At 39.5% G+C, this 18,873-nt stretch overlaps 1 protein-coding gene across 1 annotated transcript in view; it reads right to left on the minus strand.

Moving 5' to 3' along the window:
• Positions 1 to 18,873, minus strand: part of ABCC4 (ATP binding cassette subfamily C member 4 (PEL blood group)) — a 400,044-nt gene that overhangs the window by 187,942 nt on the left and 193,229 nt on the right. The window contains exons 18-19 of the mRNA XM_089680483.1: positions 16,328 to 16,431; positions 15,610 to 15,756 (exon numbers count right to left, since the gene is read on the minus strand). Of these exons, the coding sequence (XP_089536609.1) occupies positions 15,610 to 15,756; positions 16,328 to 16,431 (251 nt within the window). The remainder of the gene's footprint in view (positions 1 to 15,609; positions 15,757 to 16,327; positions 16,432 to 18,873) is intronic.

Consider the following 18,873-nt stretch of genomic DNA (forward strand, 5'->3'; position numbering starts at 1 on the left):
TTAAATGGAAAATTGCAGTTACTACATCTAAATGTTAAAACCTTGCTGATGTCAACTTTAGTTATCAGACCACTGTAAGAAATATCAGAAAGATAATCACAACCTGTAAAATGTAATACTTCTGTATGTACAGTGTTAACCTCCCTCCCTTCTAGTAGAGAAGTCTAAAAAAAAAATGCCAATCGTTGTAAAAATATATATATATTCAGTGATGGCAGCTGGAATGTTTTAAAGCTCCTGACATGAGAGAATTTAATACTAAGTATAAATCCCATTGAGGTGCGATGAATCATTGGGGAGGTTTAAATTAGATTAACAGCTCGGAAGAAGCACAATACAGAAGGTGATTGCCTATGAGGAAATAATTTATTGCCCCTAGTGGCAGATGCCTGAACTTTAAGAGATTTTAGACTAAGCTCTTTATCTAAGCCCTCATGACAGGAACCCAATAGAAGTGAAATGATTTCCCTAAAAGGACTCAACTTCAAGACATGCAAACATGGCAAGGCATTCTCAAACTTTAGAAGATAAAAACTGACTGTAAACTGTCCTGACTGTAAACTAAGGGGCATGAGAATACTTTAGATGGTCCAACGGCCCACTAGGAGCATTAAGGGTCTCTTATTTCCAGGCTTAGGCCTCTGTATGACCACCTAACTGTAAAAATAAAAGGTTTTTATCTATATAGTAATTATATTCAAAATATCCATTCAATTAAAAACTGACTCTTTTTATGAGTTTCTGGAAGCCACATTGAAAAGCTTCCTATGTATATACTACAAGACAGGTCAACTATCAATTTTACTACAAGATCAACTATCTTAAACAAGAGTAATATATTTTGCCCCACAGGACGCATTGTAATAGAATTGTTGAACATTATGAAATCATGTAGAAATTATTTTTTTTTTCCTGATTGCTTGCTGTTGCGAAGTAATAAGCAACAAAAAAAACAGCAGATATGACACCTTCTGCTTAAATTTCTGCCTCCTAAGTAACTGCATGCAGTAAGTTCTCAGCACTGCTCAGTGCCAGGAAACAGGAGATAATTATCCCTATTGACCATGTGCAGGCTGAAATCGGTTTGAAAATGACACTTACAAACACTAACATTTCACATTATCTAATTAGTGAGCTGCTGCACAATTAAGAGCTATTTAAGTGTCAACTTCTTAACAACAAACTAAAATGCATAAATCGATGAGAAAGGGAACACAATTCAAACAGCTCTGATACGTCCTAATACTGTAACCCTAGGAATTATAATAGTAGTTAAAGACATATAAAAACTATTGTAATTATATATATATATATATATATACATACATAATTAAGTAATAAGTTAGCAATTTAAGTCACCAATTTAAATAATAAAAGTTATATATTTTTTTATATATATATATATATATATATATATATATATAAATAATTTTTCATGTTTTATTCTCTTTACTTTATGTTACAGCATTAAGGACTCATTCACACCTGCAGTCGTGTTATACAGCAGCAGCTAGCATATGATGTGAAGGGAATAGTGCCAAAGTGCTGATACATTTTTTTTAAATTCACTGAAATGTCCTAAAATTAAATTTAATTCATCTTTATGCCTCGCAGCATGTTGAGATGTGGTGTAGTGAGTCGCAACACATTGCTGCATAAAAATGGAGCTTGTCCTTTTTTTTTTTTTTCAGTGCACACCAGTGCAGCTCAATAGTGTGAAGCAAACTCATAGCGCTGAAGGCAAATTGTCTTACTTATGTATTTTGGACTGGGTTGCATTGCCAAGTGCAGCCTAATGCATATGTACGCAGAGGGATTCTATAGAAAAATCTCAAAACTTGTGTGGTAAGGCCCTAACAGAAGCAGCCAACACCTGCCACATGCCATGTAATAGCTTTGAAGCAGTGAAGAGTCATTTAATGTGTATATATGTGTGTGTGTCTATACACAGACACACAGTGTGTGTGTGTATATATATATATATATATATATATATATATATATATATATATGTACACACACACATACATACTGTAGATAGATAGATAGATTATAAATTACTCTGTAGTTTACTAAGGTCGAATACTTGCTTCTGTGATTAATCCATTCCAGACTTAAAACATACACACCTTGAGAGACAGTACAAAACTTTAGGTACACGTCAAATTTGACAAGCTAGAAATTAACTGTTTAAATGCCTGACTTCCCATAGGCGAGTCAATAAGAAGTACAATTTAAGAAGAAAATTGAACCTAATAGCTAACTGCTATCTCCTTTTATTATTGTCTATTCTTGAAAAGTTTGCATGTAGCACTGAATAATATTTACCAAGACACCTGCAATCATAGTAGACGTCAAAACAGTTTCCTGGAAAAACACAATGGGTATCACAGGTTGTAAAAAAATTTTCATCAATGCATCCCCGAGCAATATTCTGTTTTACAGATAGAAGAGTCAATTATAGGATCAGGATGAGATCAGGATGAAAAGAGCAGCATAATGATGATTTGTTAAAAAGACAGGAAAGAAAATATTCCTATCTCCTCAAGCAAAGAGAACGAGACACTATCTTCCTGGGGGCAGAGATTCATTTTATCTGTATTTGGTATGTATAGTATACAGGCAATGGGTACAATTAAACTGTATTATGTGTCCATTCTAACATACACTTTTTTAATTTTATAACTTTTACAACATTTTAACCTGATTCAGTTCCTAAATAGATTGTAACTATGCATGTCAGTAAACAATTGGCATGCAATATCAAAAATGTGATACGTAATCTCTTTTTATGGTATTCAAAATGTGTCTCAACATGACATGTACTTTTATTTAACAGGCAAGAGTACATACCTACAGATATATGATAGACAGACAAAAAGATAGATTGACTGCAGAATAAAGATACACTATTTTTAATAATTTGACCTTAAAAGTACTAGAAGAAAAGTGAACTGTTCTAGTCTGACTTTTGTAATTTTTAGTTTGTGTTTTATACTGTACAATCATTATCTGTTCTAATAAAAAGAAAACAATGACATTCTAAAGAGGCAGCATTAGTCAGCCATACACTGTTCTAATAAGATTGTGCTGCGCCCACTACACAGGAATACTTGATTAACTTTGTTATTGAATCAGAAATGTCCATTTACTATCATTTATATTCAAACACTATAAAAGAAAATATGTAATTGTCCTTAAAATGCTTTTTGATAGTCAAAAGCTGCAGATAAATTAATGAATGTAAAAGTTACCTAAACAATAAAGCAAATGAGTGCTAGTCATTATTCCTCTGGGATCATAAACAACCATGTATAAGGTTACAAAATTCTGCTGTACAGCCAAAGGAACGCTTCCTCATTTAAACACTCATCAGTTTCTGTAATCAGCTTATTGTCTATAATGATTGAGACAAAGTAACACAAATGTAGAAGATTCATTGGGTTATCTTGGAAGATAAAGCATGCAAACACACCAATCTAGCAGGGTGTTGACACAACTGGAGTAATCAGTTTGTAAAAAGGTTAGCAGTGTGAATACAATGAGAATTCTGGTGTGTGCCACTGGAAACCTATTGGAAGGTAATAAGAGCCATTATGATACTACAAGGCGCAAATGGACAACGCCCACTAAAATATTCAATAGCACACCCTGATAAGCACTGCAGTACACAGAGCTGCTTATGTAGGAAAACATTATGGTGTTTGTCAAACATGCAAAGTCATACAGCCTTTTCTTTGACACACCTACCAATGTTATTAGCTACTCCATTCAAACACCCAAAAATAATATTTAGGGTGTCATTATGTGGCCACACAGAGTGATTGTGACTGATGCAACCTTTTGTTCTGAAATCATTCAGTCACTTACAGTTATTAATACAATCAGGCTTAGTAAGAATACGTGTGCAGCCACCAGGTAATGACCAATGACTCTTATAATGGCTGGCTCACCTTGCTGACAATACAGCTCAATTCACATAAGAAAAACAGCAGACGGTTGCCCATTATAAATGCCTGTTGCACTGAATGGATAGCTGTCAAAGTAAACTGCAGTGCTTTACCTGTCTGACAGCTGTCTATTCTGACTGAGGTGGGGGGGTTTAATGAGCGATTCAACACATTGAAGTTTATTTGAAGTGTCCAAAAGTATACTTCATTTATGTCACTGTACAGCAGCCCGATTTGATCTGCTGCTGTAGTGATACGAGTGCTACGATAAGATACAGCATGTCTGCATTTTATCGCAGCTCACTGCGGGGCAGCTCTGGGTTGCATTGCAGTGTGAATAGGATACACAGAAAACAATTGTAAATGCAGTAAAACACCGGTCACTGCACATAATGTGAATTGGAACTAACAGTAAAATGATCAAAACAGCTAATATAAATTAACTCATAGAGCATATATTTAACAAGAAAAAAACTATACAAAAGGTTTAATATACATGAGATGAAATGTACATAGCAAGCTTGAAGCTGAAAAAAAAAACCACAGACTGGTTGTTATAGGCAACTCAAGCACATTCATTAGGACATTTGTAATTTTTGAGGACTTGTTTGGATATTCTAAAGTATTTATGGAGCTGACACCAAGTAAAAGAGGGTATCACTCCCACAGCCAGAAAGTTACCATAGGGCCAAGTGATCACAGGACTTAACAACCCAGTCAGACACATACTGATTCTACAAGTCCACCAAATTCGAAATGGCACACTGAAGTTATTTCAATGAGCCAAAGAGCAAAGTGCAATAGCTCATAGCAACTGACGATCTAACCATGCAAATTATATGTAATTGTAAAGCTCAACTTCAGCCAAAATATTTATGTTTAGTTTTTGAGCAGAGAAGGGTTAGAACCTCCTGCTGGCCTCCGCTGCTGCCTGTGTCCTACTGGAAGCCTCCCACTCACTTCCTGTTTTAGTGACACCCTGTACACCAGGGTGTGACATGATGTCACAGACAGCAATGAAAACTTGACAGAAATACATAAACCATATCCATGGTCTAAATTTTAAATCATATATTAATTTCCACATTGTAATTCAATTATTCCTAGCCTATTCCTATGAATCTGAATGATCTTGAAGTTTGTAAACTTACTTTGTAAAGATCCCACATTTACTTCTCTGAATTTTGGGACACATGTCTACTATGCCCTGTGAGCAGACACTGCCATATCACACATTTCACAGAGCCTGCCTTCTGAACCAGAGGTGCAGAGAGGAGGAGTTTCAGGAGTACAGGAATCACTGCTTGCAGGCAGCAAGGTACCATGGGACATGTAGTCCTTAGACATTAAATAAACAGCCAAGGAAAAGCTGCAAAGCATGCAGAGAAATCAGAAAGTTGTGGAAAGATGTCCGCAGACAGGCAGAACTCACAACACTTGAAGATTTTCAAGTAAGCTTATATTGGATTGTCAATAACTACTATTGTCTGTATTGCTATTTACAATGCTGATGTTATAAAATTATAAAAGTGTATGCTGTGACCATAGAACTCCTTTAACTACTTCTGCTTTCTGGACATATGTAGCAGCCATGAACTTATATCTTTTTTCTTCAACCAGCTTCAGGCGTTAATGTAAAAGTGATTCAGGTGGCTGTATAACTGCTGGTTCACTTTTGCATCACTGGCAGTGTGCCTGAAAATATTGTGCAACATAAAACAATTAACTACCATATATTTGATTACAGGGCCTCAGCGTTCAAACAATAGATAAGGTATTAGGTAATTTTATAGCCAAAACTGCAGATTTTAACATACGTATGAAAAATGCAAAAATGCTCTAGAGGTGAATGGGTGTAAATATCCAAGTTAAAGGAAAAAAGCATTCAAGTTTTAAACTGGTTATTTTTAGTTGTTTTTTCACACTTCTGTTATTTTTGTGTTATACTGTATACTCTATATTGCCAAAAGTAATGGGACGCCTGCCTTTACACGCATATGAACTTTAATGGCATCCCAGTCTTAGTCCCTAGGGTTCAAAATTGAGTTGGCCCACCCTTTTCAGCTATAACAGCTTCAACTCTTCTGGGAAGGCTGTCCACAAGGTTTAGGAGTGTGTCTATGGGAATGTTTGACCATTCTTCCAGAAGCGCATTTGGGAGGTCAGGCACTGATGTCGGACAAGAAGGCCTGGCTCGTAGTTTCTGTTCTAATTCATCTCAAAGGTGTTCCATCGAGTTGAGGTCACCCCAAACTCACTCATCCATGTCTTTATGGACCTTGCTTTGTGCGCAGTCATGTTGGGACAGGAAGAGGCCATCCCCAAACTGTTCCCACAAAGTTGGGAGCATGAAATTGTCCAAAATGTCTTGGTATGATGATGCCTTAAGAGTTCCCTTCACTGGAACTAAGGAGCGAAGCCAAACCCCTGAAAAACAACACCACACCATAATCCCCCCTCCACCAAACTTTACACTTGGCACAATGCAGTCAAGCAAGTACTGTTCTCCTGGTAACCGCCACACCCAGACATGTCCATCGGATATCCAGACAGGGAATCGTGATTCGTTACTCCAGAGAACACGTCTCCACTGCTCTAGAGTCCAGTGGTGGCATGCTTTACACCACTGCATCTGACGCTTTGCATTGCACTTGGTGATGTAAGGCTCGGATGAAGCTGCTCGGCCATGGAAACCCATTCCATGAAGTTCTCTACACACTGTTGTGCTAATCTGAAGCCCACACAAAGTTTGGAGGGAATTTAGCTCTTGACTCTGCAGACAGTTGGCAGCTTCTGCTTACTATGTGCTTCAGCATGCGCTGACCCCGCTCTGTCATTTTACGCAGCCTACCACTTCGTGACTGAGTTACTGGTGTTCCAAGTTGCTTCCACTTTGTTATAATACCACTAGCAGTTCAACGTGGAATATTTAGTAACAAGGAAATTTCACGGATGGACTTATTGCACAGGTGACAACCTATCACGGTACCACGCTTGAATTCACTGAGCTCCTGAGAGCGACCCATTCTTTCACAAATGTTTGTAGAAGCAGTCTGCATGCTTAGGTGCTTGATTCTATACACCTGTGACCATGAAGGTGATTGGAACACCTGAATCCACTGATTGGGAGGACTGGCCCAATACTTTTGGCAATATAGTGTGTGTGTATATATATATATATATATATATAAATATATATATATATACATACATACATATACACACAGATACACAGAGTATATTGTATATATAGTGACAGTATATGCCAGTTTAACATTTTAAAAGCTACAAAAGAAAATCTGAGTGAAAAACTTAAGCTAGTAATCCCAATTCTATATTACTAAAACTAATATATGTTAGAAGTATTAAAATATAAAATGTACTTATATATCAGATATAAGATATTTATATATCAGATATAATCCATGCTTGCTGAAATTATGACAGTGTTGGAATCATTTTAAGAAAAACAGCTGCAACCTGTTTCAAATATCCTGAGACGGAAAAACAATTAACTACACTCCACCTTGAAAAGGTAAAACACTTCTGGAACATTGCAAAGTGACACCCCAAACAACTGAAATTTCAGGTAGTTGTTTGGAAGTGTTGCAATGTTGTCATGGAGAAACAAAGCCAATGGACCTGCATGTTTTATAAAGGAACATTGACATGATGGCTGAATGTTGCTGCCCTCTTGTGACAGGAAACCTGCAATACAATAGAATCTGTCGTAAAGCAGGACTGAACTATACCAATATGGTTACAAGATTTTCTTTATTTCTTTAATGATATATATCCATCTTAATTTACATCCAACATTTTATGAGTAAATGCTGGATAACAACTCTTAGTAAATAACACATTTACAGACTATTCGGTATGTCACTATCTTGAGAAATTCGCAGATAAAATTCTGTCAATAGCACATTCAGGATGCAGCCATCGGGACATTTGCTGGAGATGTAATCCAATATTTGGATTAATATCAAAGTTAGAATAAAAAGTGCACACATTAATTTCAATGAATATAAACAGAGCTTGACAGAGTCACATAATGACCGTATATACCTAATAAAGTACTACTTAAGTGTATGTCAAGGCAAAACATACACGAAAAAAAACAAACGGTACCTCTCTGCAACATGTGCATGTTTTAATGGTCCTTTAAGGATCTTGCAAGTACAGAAAAATACCTACTGATCTGCAAACAATTCGCTCAGCTCCTAATTGCTGTTGTGGGCTAATAAAATATAGCATTTTTCTGGACTGAATGGTGTCAGCTCTGTCTTGTGTTTCTGACCCACTGGACCTTGACATGCCCACAACATAGGCACTAATTGATCTTCAATCACAAGATAAGAACTGGAAGGGCAAATTAGCTTTCTTGAGATATTGTGGACAGTACTGCTCTGAATTTCTCACAGGCATTTTTTTGCACTTTAACAAATACACTTTGGGTTTGATTTACTAAAACTGGAGAGTGCAAAATCTGGTGCAGCTGTGCATGGTAGCCAATCAGCTTCTAACTTCAGCTTGTTCAATTAAAGTGAAACTGCACTGCATCTAAGTACCACAAACCAAAAAAATGATATTTAATTCATTGTTAATATTCAAAGCAAACTCCCACATCCATCCATGTCTCCATGCTTCATTTTGTTGAGAAATCATTTTGAAAAACACCTCCTGACATTTCTGGCAGTGGGCATCTTGAGTAAGGGCAGATAGTTCAAAAGTAGCATTTACTTCCTGTAATTCATCTGCCCTTAGCTCAGGCATTGGCTGAGCTGGGAACCCTCCCTCCCCTCCTGAAGACTGCTGGGAGATGTATGTCATAATTTTCCTCGGCATGGAAACCAGGAAGTAACTGAAGAAATGTAAAAAAAAGTTTAAAACAAAGTAAATATGATATACTTTCCTATCTATTTATTCCTGTCAATAGCAAAGTATTAAAAATAGACCATGTTGATTGGGAGAGTGAAGTTCCACTTTAAGCTTTGACAAAAAAAAACCTGGAAGTTGATTGGTTTCTATGCAGAGCTGCACCAGATTTTGCACACTCCAGTTTTAGTAGATCAATCCCGTTAAGTCCAAAACAATGAAAACGGTACCACTCAAATGCCTGTGAAACCTGTCAGTTGGAACAGCATGTGAATAGACTAGTGCAAGACAGGAATGATCGACATTGACAGGCTCTAGTAGAATTCAACAAAATGATGACTGTCCTGGTACCAACTGCATGTATATATAATAGTTAATAAAGTGTACGTAAACCCCAACAATGACCATCTCTTATTTTCTTATTTTGTTCTTCAACAAAATTGTGACTCTGCACACAGACTCGCTGGTGCATAAATATGAATAAGATGAGTAAAAAATGGCTTCAGCTCCTGTTTTCCACCTGTAAAGAACTCCTCAGATGCGCATCCCCCTTTTTGCTCTAAGATTAAGCCCCAAAAAGGGTGAAAGGAGTCTGAGAAGTTCTCTACAAGTTGAGAACAGGAGCTGAAGCTAATTTTTACTCTCTCATTCATATTTATGCAACAGGGAGTTGGTGTCTGTGTGCAGTCACCATTTTGTCAAAGAACACTTTGAGTGGTATATTTTACAGACCAAAAGGGAAAAAAATAAGAGAGATGGTCATTGTTAAGGTTTACATACACTTTACTAAATATTATATAATATATAAATATTATCATGCAGTGGGTAACAGGACAACATTTTCTGCCATCCAAGGCAAAGATGCCAAAGCGCCAACCTCCTTTCCCCCTATTAAGCAGAGATGGATCAACACTGCATTCATGTTGGCTGGAGCAACCCAGGCTACAACCTGACAACCACTATCCACTGGCCCTAGGACAGCTGATTTTTGGTCCATGAAAAATTAAACAGAATGGAATGGATGTTGCAGCGTGGTTGAACCAGTGTAATGTAGTCATAATGAACACAGTCAGGTATTATAAACATATTGTTTTTCTATCTGGGAACTAAAGTAGCTCACAACTCATCAAAAGTACACATTTTATTCTGTGAGTTTCCTCTTTCTAAAGATTATGATTCCAGTATAAGTATTTTAGTGAAAAGCTAACTTTTAAGGTTTTGCATACATATATTACATAAAATCAGTTCACAGTCCAGTTTACACTGAGAGTGTGTCTCTCCCAGTGTAATCAGCAGTCACTGACAGTGCTCTTGTCACTTCCCTAGCAGTTTTCAAAATAAATACTGCAGTTTTTGCTACAATACACACCTTCTCAATGTCCTCAGCAGAAATCTCCACTACAATCAATCCTCTTCTATGCAAATGACAGCCTGCTTCATTCAACCCACTTTTTGTGAGCCCCGGCTATCAGTGACCCAGCCCAGGGTGGGCATCACCACATAAGCCCAGACTCATAGCATAATACTGCATAGAATGGTGCTGATGTTGTAATGCCATTCTCTGCAGTACTGAAGACTGCCCACCACTGCAGCAAGGAGAAAACTGACCAGATATAATGTGACTGACCAGAAGACGCCAGGAATAAAGTATATATTAATGGAACCTGCAGGACAGACATACAAGAAATGGAAGAAGAAGGGGGCAGTTATGCTAAAGCTAGAGTTCAGCATTAAGTCAAAGATTCAGAACTCTTTAACGTCATTTACCCCATGACCATGCATCATAACATTTCCTGCTGTAATTGCATTAAAAAGATAATTTAATAGTTTAAAAAGAAAATATATACAAAGCCAATAATAACAAAAGCTACTAAACCTGCTTAAGGGATTCAATAACAAATCTGCTGTATAATTATACTAATTGGAGAGAGCACAACACACAAAGCAGTTCCAGCAACGCAAAGAATGCTTTATTGTGACCATAAAGGCAGTGTAATGATACTATGTGCTGTGTGTGTTGCTTGGTTATTGAAGTGGCCCATACAAAACAAAGGTCTGGCGTAAATATTCTTTATAATTCTCATTAGCCACAAAGTCAACATGCTAAAACAAGAAATAGCTCATGTTGTCTTTGTTGTCTATTTTTAACCTGTTTTACCCTGGAGGGGTTCAGGTGAGCTCAGTGACATGACGTCGGCAACTAAGCTGAGCAAAGAGAAGGAAAATAGAAGGGTCAGAGTGACAAAATTATTTTTGATATTCAGTCCTGTTGACATATTGGAACACAAAAGGGAGCATGTAAAGTAAACAGAGCAATGAAAGGCATATTTACATCTTACACTTAGCGCAACAAAGACTGTCAAGCAAAGAGGAAAGAAAGTGAGGTTAATAATCAATCTATACAAAAGGGCCAGAGATTCAAGGGACAAAAAGAATTCTTTACTCTGGAGCCTTATAAGCAGAAAATACTTCACACCATTGAACGTGCAAAAAAAGGCTTCATGTATCAAAGTGTCTGCACTAAGAACTGTTATTAGTTCTCACAGTCATCAAACTCAACCCTTCACTGCCTGAAAATCACACTGTAGCTGTGAGAGAACTGACATGTTTTTAAATCTGAAACATTCATACATAAGGTTCCTGAAGAGTTGTGGCATTCAAACAAGTGGTAAAAAAATACTTACATTGGTCTCATATTTAGTATTTTAGTGATTTAATATGGAAAACAGAATATAGGAGCCAACAGTCAGGTTTCACTATTCATTTTATGAGAACTAAAAATTCCAATTGGTCTTCATGGGCAACAACTTTTTATTTTTGTTCAGATGCTTTTTTCTGTTATCTTTATGTCTTTAAATAAGCCCATTACAGTGTTAGTTCAAGTAAGTCACAAAGGCAGAAGAAGAGGTAGAATTTCTGTTCCATTGAGGATATTTTCCCCTCAACTCCTGTCGAGAGAGGCAGCAATGGAAAAACTCTCCAACAAAGATACCTGAAGGCACCCTGGCTGAAAAGGCTGGTATGGAACACAGCCTGGATATACATAGACTCTTGAACATCCCCAAGAAATCAACCTGAGGGGTGGGCAACAACAAGGCATGTCATTTGGCCCAACAAATCATATAAGGGTCAAAACCCAACTCCAGGGGCCTAGATAGCAACCTGGTAGAACTTAGGATAACTTATGAACTGATGACTAGGTGGTGGACTTACAAACCAATAGACTCTTAGAATGCTCAGGAAACCTCCACTGATCTGGTGAAGTAAGCATGTAACGGTACTGGAGGTACCATATCCTAAAGGGCATAAGTTCTTACAATGAGTGGTCTTACCTAGCAATAGTCAACTTGGAAGCAGTTTTTTTCCAAGACTCTGTTGACAAGACTAAAAGAGAACCCCTTATCTGGATAGAGGCTGTGGCTTTCAGGTAGACTCTGACAGCTCTGACTACATCCAAACAATGGAGGGCAATATCCTTCGGATACTTAGAATTGCAAAAAGAGGGCAATGTCTACATTGTAGTGGAAAGCTGATACCATTATCAGAGAAAGGAGGATCTTGGACATAAATCCACTATATACATCCTAAAATTAGGATGGGCTCCTTACAAGACAGAGGCACTCACTCTGAAACATGTCTGACAGACATAATAGCCATCGAGAAAACAACTTTGCAAGAGAGATTCCCCAAGGGGAGTTCACCAATGGGTTCAAAGGGTGGTTTCTGCAGGGCAAAGAGAACCAGATTGAGATTCCCATCCCAAAGAAAACAGGATGCTGTAATGAGGGTCTGAGTGGAAAGCTCTGAGCCCTGAGTAGTCTGATCCATGAGAAACCCTAAATAAAAGTTTTTACAAGAGAGAATGAAGCTAAAAACATTTTTGAAATGCCTTTGTTCAACCAGCCGAAAAAGGATCTCCAGATATAGGGATGAATTTTTCGGCAGTGGCTTTTTTGCCTTTGAATAATGTGGGAATGAAAGAGTCAGATATACCCCTGTCCTTCAAGACCTAGGCTTCAACAGCCATACTGTTAAAGCCAGTGACTAAGAAGCAGTGTGGTACAGTGGGCCTTGGGACAGCAGGTGTGGCCTGTTTGGAAGAGTCCAAGGGTCATCTCCTAGAAGTTTTAGTTACTCTGTGTACCAGGTAATTCTGGGCAAGTTTGGTGCAATGAGGATCACCAACTTCTTATCATCCTCTATTTTGCCATGCAGTCCAGGAAGAAACCACATTCAAGGGAAGATATATATTAACCTGAATGGAGTCCAAAGCATTAGCAGTGCTAGAGGATCCTTGGTCCTGGCCACAAAAAGGGTTGTCAGGAGTCAGCACAGGATATGACCGGATAAATGTAGCTACCCAAAGAAACTGGGACCAAACAATGTATAACGACGTAAATGCATGATCAGTAAGCAAAAAGACATGCAAACACCAGCAAACAGCGAACATAAACAACAAGTGGCCCAAAACCAAAAATGCCTAAGTAACAGAAACCTAGCAAACTATATACAATAAGTAAAACAATATATACAATATGAGAAGCAAGGGTGACAGGGGCAATGCAAGAAAAAGGGGGAATCAGGACTGGGTACAGGAACAAGGCAATCAGCAGTAAGGGAATAGGATGCAAGGATAGCTCAAGAGCAGGATTGATCTGGCAGCAAGAAAGGCAATCAAAACACTGGCGCAAGGTGTGTTAGTAGAGACAGGCTTAAGTACCCTCCCAGCAGTTGAGGCCAGGTGGAGCAGATTGCAGGACCCTCCTGGCTGCTGGGAGACACTTGCTGGTGGACACCAGAACTGCAGTATTTCATCCAGGGAAGCACAGTGCCACCAGCAGGTGAGCAAGATCCTGACACAGGGGTACATTGTTGTTGAACCTGAAGGCCAGGATGTCTCATTGAAGATGTCAGGATGAATGACCAATCCCCTTACAATAGTGCACTCCTGGGATGTGAACAGCAAAGATTGTTGAACAGGGCTTTCCACTCAGGAGATAAGATATATTTTATTCAAGGCTGCCTGACTCTTGGTTCCCCCCGATAATTGTTATAGGCCACCGTATCTAATTGCACTCTAATTGGGTTTCCCTAGAGAAGGGGTGTCCAGTAATGCAAAACCATTTTCATTGCTCTGAGCTCCAAGATGTCAATGAGGAGCTTTGCCTCCCTGGGAGACCAGGTCCCTGAACTGTGAAAGATTGAAATGCTCCTCCCCAGCCTGTGAGACAGGCATCTGTTATCAGCTTCAATGAGAATAGGAGAAATGACTTTCCCATATCTGTCCACCAAGATAGGGAGTTACATGACTGAATGGAGAGAAGCACAGGAAAGCAAGAGATAGAGTGTTTTTCTTTTTCAGGCCAATAGAATGTTGTGTTAGGGGGGCCTTGAGTAGAACTGAGTGATGGGAACAGCCTCGTATGAAGTGACCAAGAGACCTAGCAGTCTCATGGAGACTCTCACCGAGGAATTTCTTTTGAATCTTAAGGTCCTAGCATGAAACCTTAGAGACAAAAGCTTGTTTTCTGAAAATAATTTTTCTGGGCTGTGTCTCTGATAAGGCCTAGTTATTGCAGTTGAAGGGAAGGCTGAAAGGAAGACTTATGGAAGCTTATTTTCTGGAAGAAGAATTATTGTCTGCATTGTGTCTAGGATGAGACCAAGGTATTCAAGATGAAGGGAAGGCTGAAAGAAAGACTTCTGGAAGTTGTTTACCCAACTGAAAACCTGAAGAATCTGGATAGTCCTTTGTACAGTTGCAGACAGTTGTCAGAGAGATGAATCCTTCAGAAAACGTAGGTAACTGGTAACCTGGTTGTCCTGGGTTAAGAGGGTGAACAGGGGTGCAAGCACTTTTGTTAATATTCTGGGTGCAGAGGATAGGCCAAATGACAGTGTTTGTTTCCAACAGCAAAGCGCAGAAAGGTCTGATGAGGTGGGTTAAGTGGGAATAAGGAGGTAGGCATCTTGACTGTCTACTGATGCCAAGTATTCCTCTTATCACAGAGAGGCAATGACTGAACTTGGAGATTTCCATGCGTAACCTGAGGATGTGAAGGTACTTGTTTGGGAATTTGAGGTCTGAAATAGGGCAAATAACCCCATTGGCTTTTTTACCCTGAACAGGTGTGAATAAAAGCCTCTAAACCTGTCCTTACGAGGGACCGGAACAGCCACTCTCTGGTACAAGAGATGGTCTAGTAAAATCTGTAAATTTGACTATCCTTAGGCAGATTTTGGTTTGCTTGAGAGAAGAAATGATGATAGAGTAGAAATGGAAACCCTACTTTGAACCCTGATAAAACAACTGAATGAACCTATAGGTCTAGGACGTCTGTAACCCAGAGGAATGCAAACCGTAACAGACATCCCCCCCACTCTTAGGAGGTAGGCCCTTGGTGGGTGTAGTTTTCCAATGTATTTACAGTATATATATATATATATATATATATATATATATATATATATATATATATAACGGGCGGACTGACCATTCGAGCACTCGGGCACTGCCCAAGGGCCCGGGATCATTAGGGGGCCCCATAAAATGCCCCTGGTACCTTTTATAGGCTTTTTTGGGTGTGTTTTGAGTGTGGGCAAGGACACAGGGGCCCCATGATCCCCAATTGCCCAGGGGCCAAATGAGTTGTCAGTCCGCCCCTGTACTGTATATATCTTAATTGTGTATTTAGCCATTTGCCTAGAGTTCAGTTTTCATGCAACAAAGTTTCCCTTTCTTTACAGCTTTAAAAGACAGGGTAATGTGATACAAACTTACCAATTGGATTCCTGTCGAAAAACAACACTGGTGCACACAGGAGTGACTGGAACATTTGGTTGTGCAAAGCCTGGGCAGCAGAAACAAGGACTTGAAACACTAGTACGCTACGCAGAAGCCCAAATACGATGGTAGCCATAGTTAAACCTGAAAACATGCAATGCACAAATGTGTCATGTACTACAAATTAGGAGCAACAGTGCTGCAATATGTGACATGATAAATCTTCATTTAAAAAGCACACTGAAAGTTTCATCATATTTAATTTATTTTATCATTACCAACCAAATGCTTGCTAAAGGCAGGAATATCTCATATGTTTGTTATTCTACTTATGACATACACTTTCAAGTCAGTATGTTTTTGTTTTGCATAAAACACAGCAACAATAGCAATCAGAATAAAAGGGTGCATGTGATCCTTGGCATAGAAACCTAAGGCAAACTGACTGAAGATACTGAATTGTTTTTTTGTGCTGAAGATAAACTAAATATATCCATTCTGCTGTATTAAAACATATGACAACATAATTCCATGTATCTTTAAAAATACATATAGCAAGAAATGCAGTCTTCGCTTTTAAATAAAATGCTATATATACCAATTTGAAGTACAACTCCAAGTTTTGTTTAAGAATTTTATATTATTGCATGCATTAGTGTATGTTTTATTCACTACCATTTTCCAAAATATGCCATAAAAGCAGACAGTATATTACCTGCATAGACTCCTAGATACAATTTGTTATCCAATTTCTCGGTTTCAGTTACGTTGGTTCCTTCAGTGACATAAGTGACATTCAACTTCTCTTGCTCTGTCGCCCTAAAAAAACAAAACAGTCATTTCATCAGAACTCTCTTTGGAAACATGTCATTATATCCAGTGTTCGGCACATGACAGGAAGGCTAAGGTGCTGTCACTACTACTTCCAGCCTCCCTACCCACTGCAATATATGCATGCATCTGGCCAGAACTTTAAAGAGATATCAAATACTGAATATTCTTTTAGAAGAGAACCTGTGCCCAGGTCTTTGCAACAGAAATACCGAAGTCTTTCAAGTTGGCAGCTGATCTCACTCTGGCCCTAATTTACCTCCTCTGTATTTACATTAGAGATTAAAAGACTGGAATGTTGTGCTACATCAATGCTAGGAAAGCTGCATGCCTAATTAAAGGTTCATGTGTGGTCCGGAAACGTTGGTTTTGCATGAAGAGCTTTGAAACAAACTTGTCAGTGTGCTGGCAATATATTTCATCTATGTTGTACACCAGGGGTGTTCAACCTGCAGCCCAAGACAGGTACAGTGGGGAAAAACTGTTTTTTGTTGTTACACACCATAAAATGTCTTTCTCTGAGTTCATTGACAGACACGGAGTCTTCCATTCTCGACCATATGGTTATATCGACACCTACAGGTGTAGGAAACTAGGCAGAAAAAAAGAAACTTGGCACCGCCTATGGGCAGTCCTTGCTCATAAAAAAACCCCTTTATGTATAGGCAATCCAGTTAGTAACAAGCAGCGTCAGCAAATAAACTAAATTCATAGAGGTGTGGGTGCTGTGTCCGTCAATGAACTCAGAGAAAGGGATTTTATGGTAACAAAAAATCCTGTTTTCTCTTTCATTCATTGATGGACACAGAGTATTCCATTCTTGACCATAGGGACATCCCAAAGCAGTGCCAATAAGCGAGGGGTGGGAAAAAACAAGGCGAAAACCAGGTCAACAGGAGCTCATTAGGAACACAGGAGCCAAACCAGAAAACAACCCACCAAAGAGAGAACATAAACCTCAAACAGCTGCCTGCAATACTTTGCGGCCCAAACATGTATCTGAAGATACCAAGACATCCACCTTGTAAAAATTTTGTAAAGGTGTGCACAGATGACCAGGTAGCCACCTTGATGATTTGAGACACAGAACTAAGGACGGTAGGACAATGTCTCATTTAAATGAAAGTCTCATTTAAATGAAAGTCAGAGACCACCTTTGAGAGAAAAGAAGGATACGGACGGAGAACTACCTTACCTTTTGTGCACCACCAAATAAAGAGACCTACAAGACAAGGCTGCCAACTCCAACACTCTGCGGGAGTTAGCAAGGGAATCTCCCTGATATTCTCAAATGGAGACATTTGGAGAACAGAGAGGACCAGATTCAGATTCCATGGCGGCAACAGGGAGCGCACAGGAGGTGCCACATGTCTAACAAAAGTACAGATCAAAGAGTGCAAGGATAGAGGATGTTGAAAGAAAATGGCCAGAAACCCAGCCTTTGATGGTACTCAGCGCCAGTTTCTTCTTAACACCCTGTTGCAAAAAAGTCAAAATTCTAGCCACCGAAAAAGAACGAGGATGAACCCCCACAGCCTCACACCAGGATATATATGTCTTCCAGGTGCGATGGTATATCTTAGAAGTAGACTTCCGTGCCTTCAGTATGGTAGGAATCACTGACTCTAACAGACCCCTGTCTCTCAGAACCTGGCTTTCAATAGCCAAGCCGTTAAAGCCAGTGGCTGTAAAGTAGGGTTGAAGATCGGACCTTGAGACAGAAGATCTGCCCTGAGTGGCAGCTGCCAAGGAACGTCCGCAACCAGCCGCACCAAGTCGGCATACCAAGGGTGGCAAGGCCAAACCGGAGCCACCAAGATGACCAGAATGCCTTTGCAGCTGCTGGGGTAGAAGCTTGAGAGGAGGAAACGCATAGAGGAGCTGATACTGGCTCCATGACACCACCAGGGCATCCATTGCATCCACAAGAGGATCCCTCATCCTGGCCATGAATGTCTGCACCTTCCTGTTGAACCAAGATGATAGGAGATCCACATCTGAAGTGCCCACCGGAGGCAGATCTGATGAAACACGTTTGGATGCAGGGACCACTCGCCTTGGTCCAACATTTAACGGGTGAGATAGTCTGCCTGCCAATTTTCGACAACGGGATTGTGCATGGCAGAGAGCCGATACATGACGCTCTGCCCACCTGAGAATGCGGAAAGCCTCCAGCAACGCCACCACACCCCATAGCCCTCCCTGGTGTTTGACATAGCCCACTGCAGTGACATTGACTGGATCTGGACCAGGTGCCTCGAAGACGTTCCATCCACTCTTCCAGGCAGAGCCTGATTGCCCGAAGCTCCAAGCTGGCCCCAAGTGCTCCACCCCAGCCGAACAGGCTGGCGTCTGTTGTGACCACCGTCCAATGAAATGGAAAAAATGATTTCCCCTCCTGAAGGACAGGAGGCCGAAGCCATCAAAGCA

The sequence above is a fragment of the Staurois parvus genome, unplaced genomic scaffold (assembly GCF_062004578.1).
Source record: "Staurois parvus isolate SC_StPar_1 unplaced genomic scaffold, SC_StPar_1.0 ptg000243l, whole genome shotgun sequence".
In the NCBI taxonomy this organism is placed as follows: Eukaryota; Metazoa; Chordata; class Amphibia; order Anura; family Ranidae; genus Staurois; species Staurois parvus.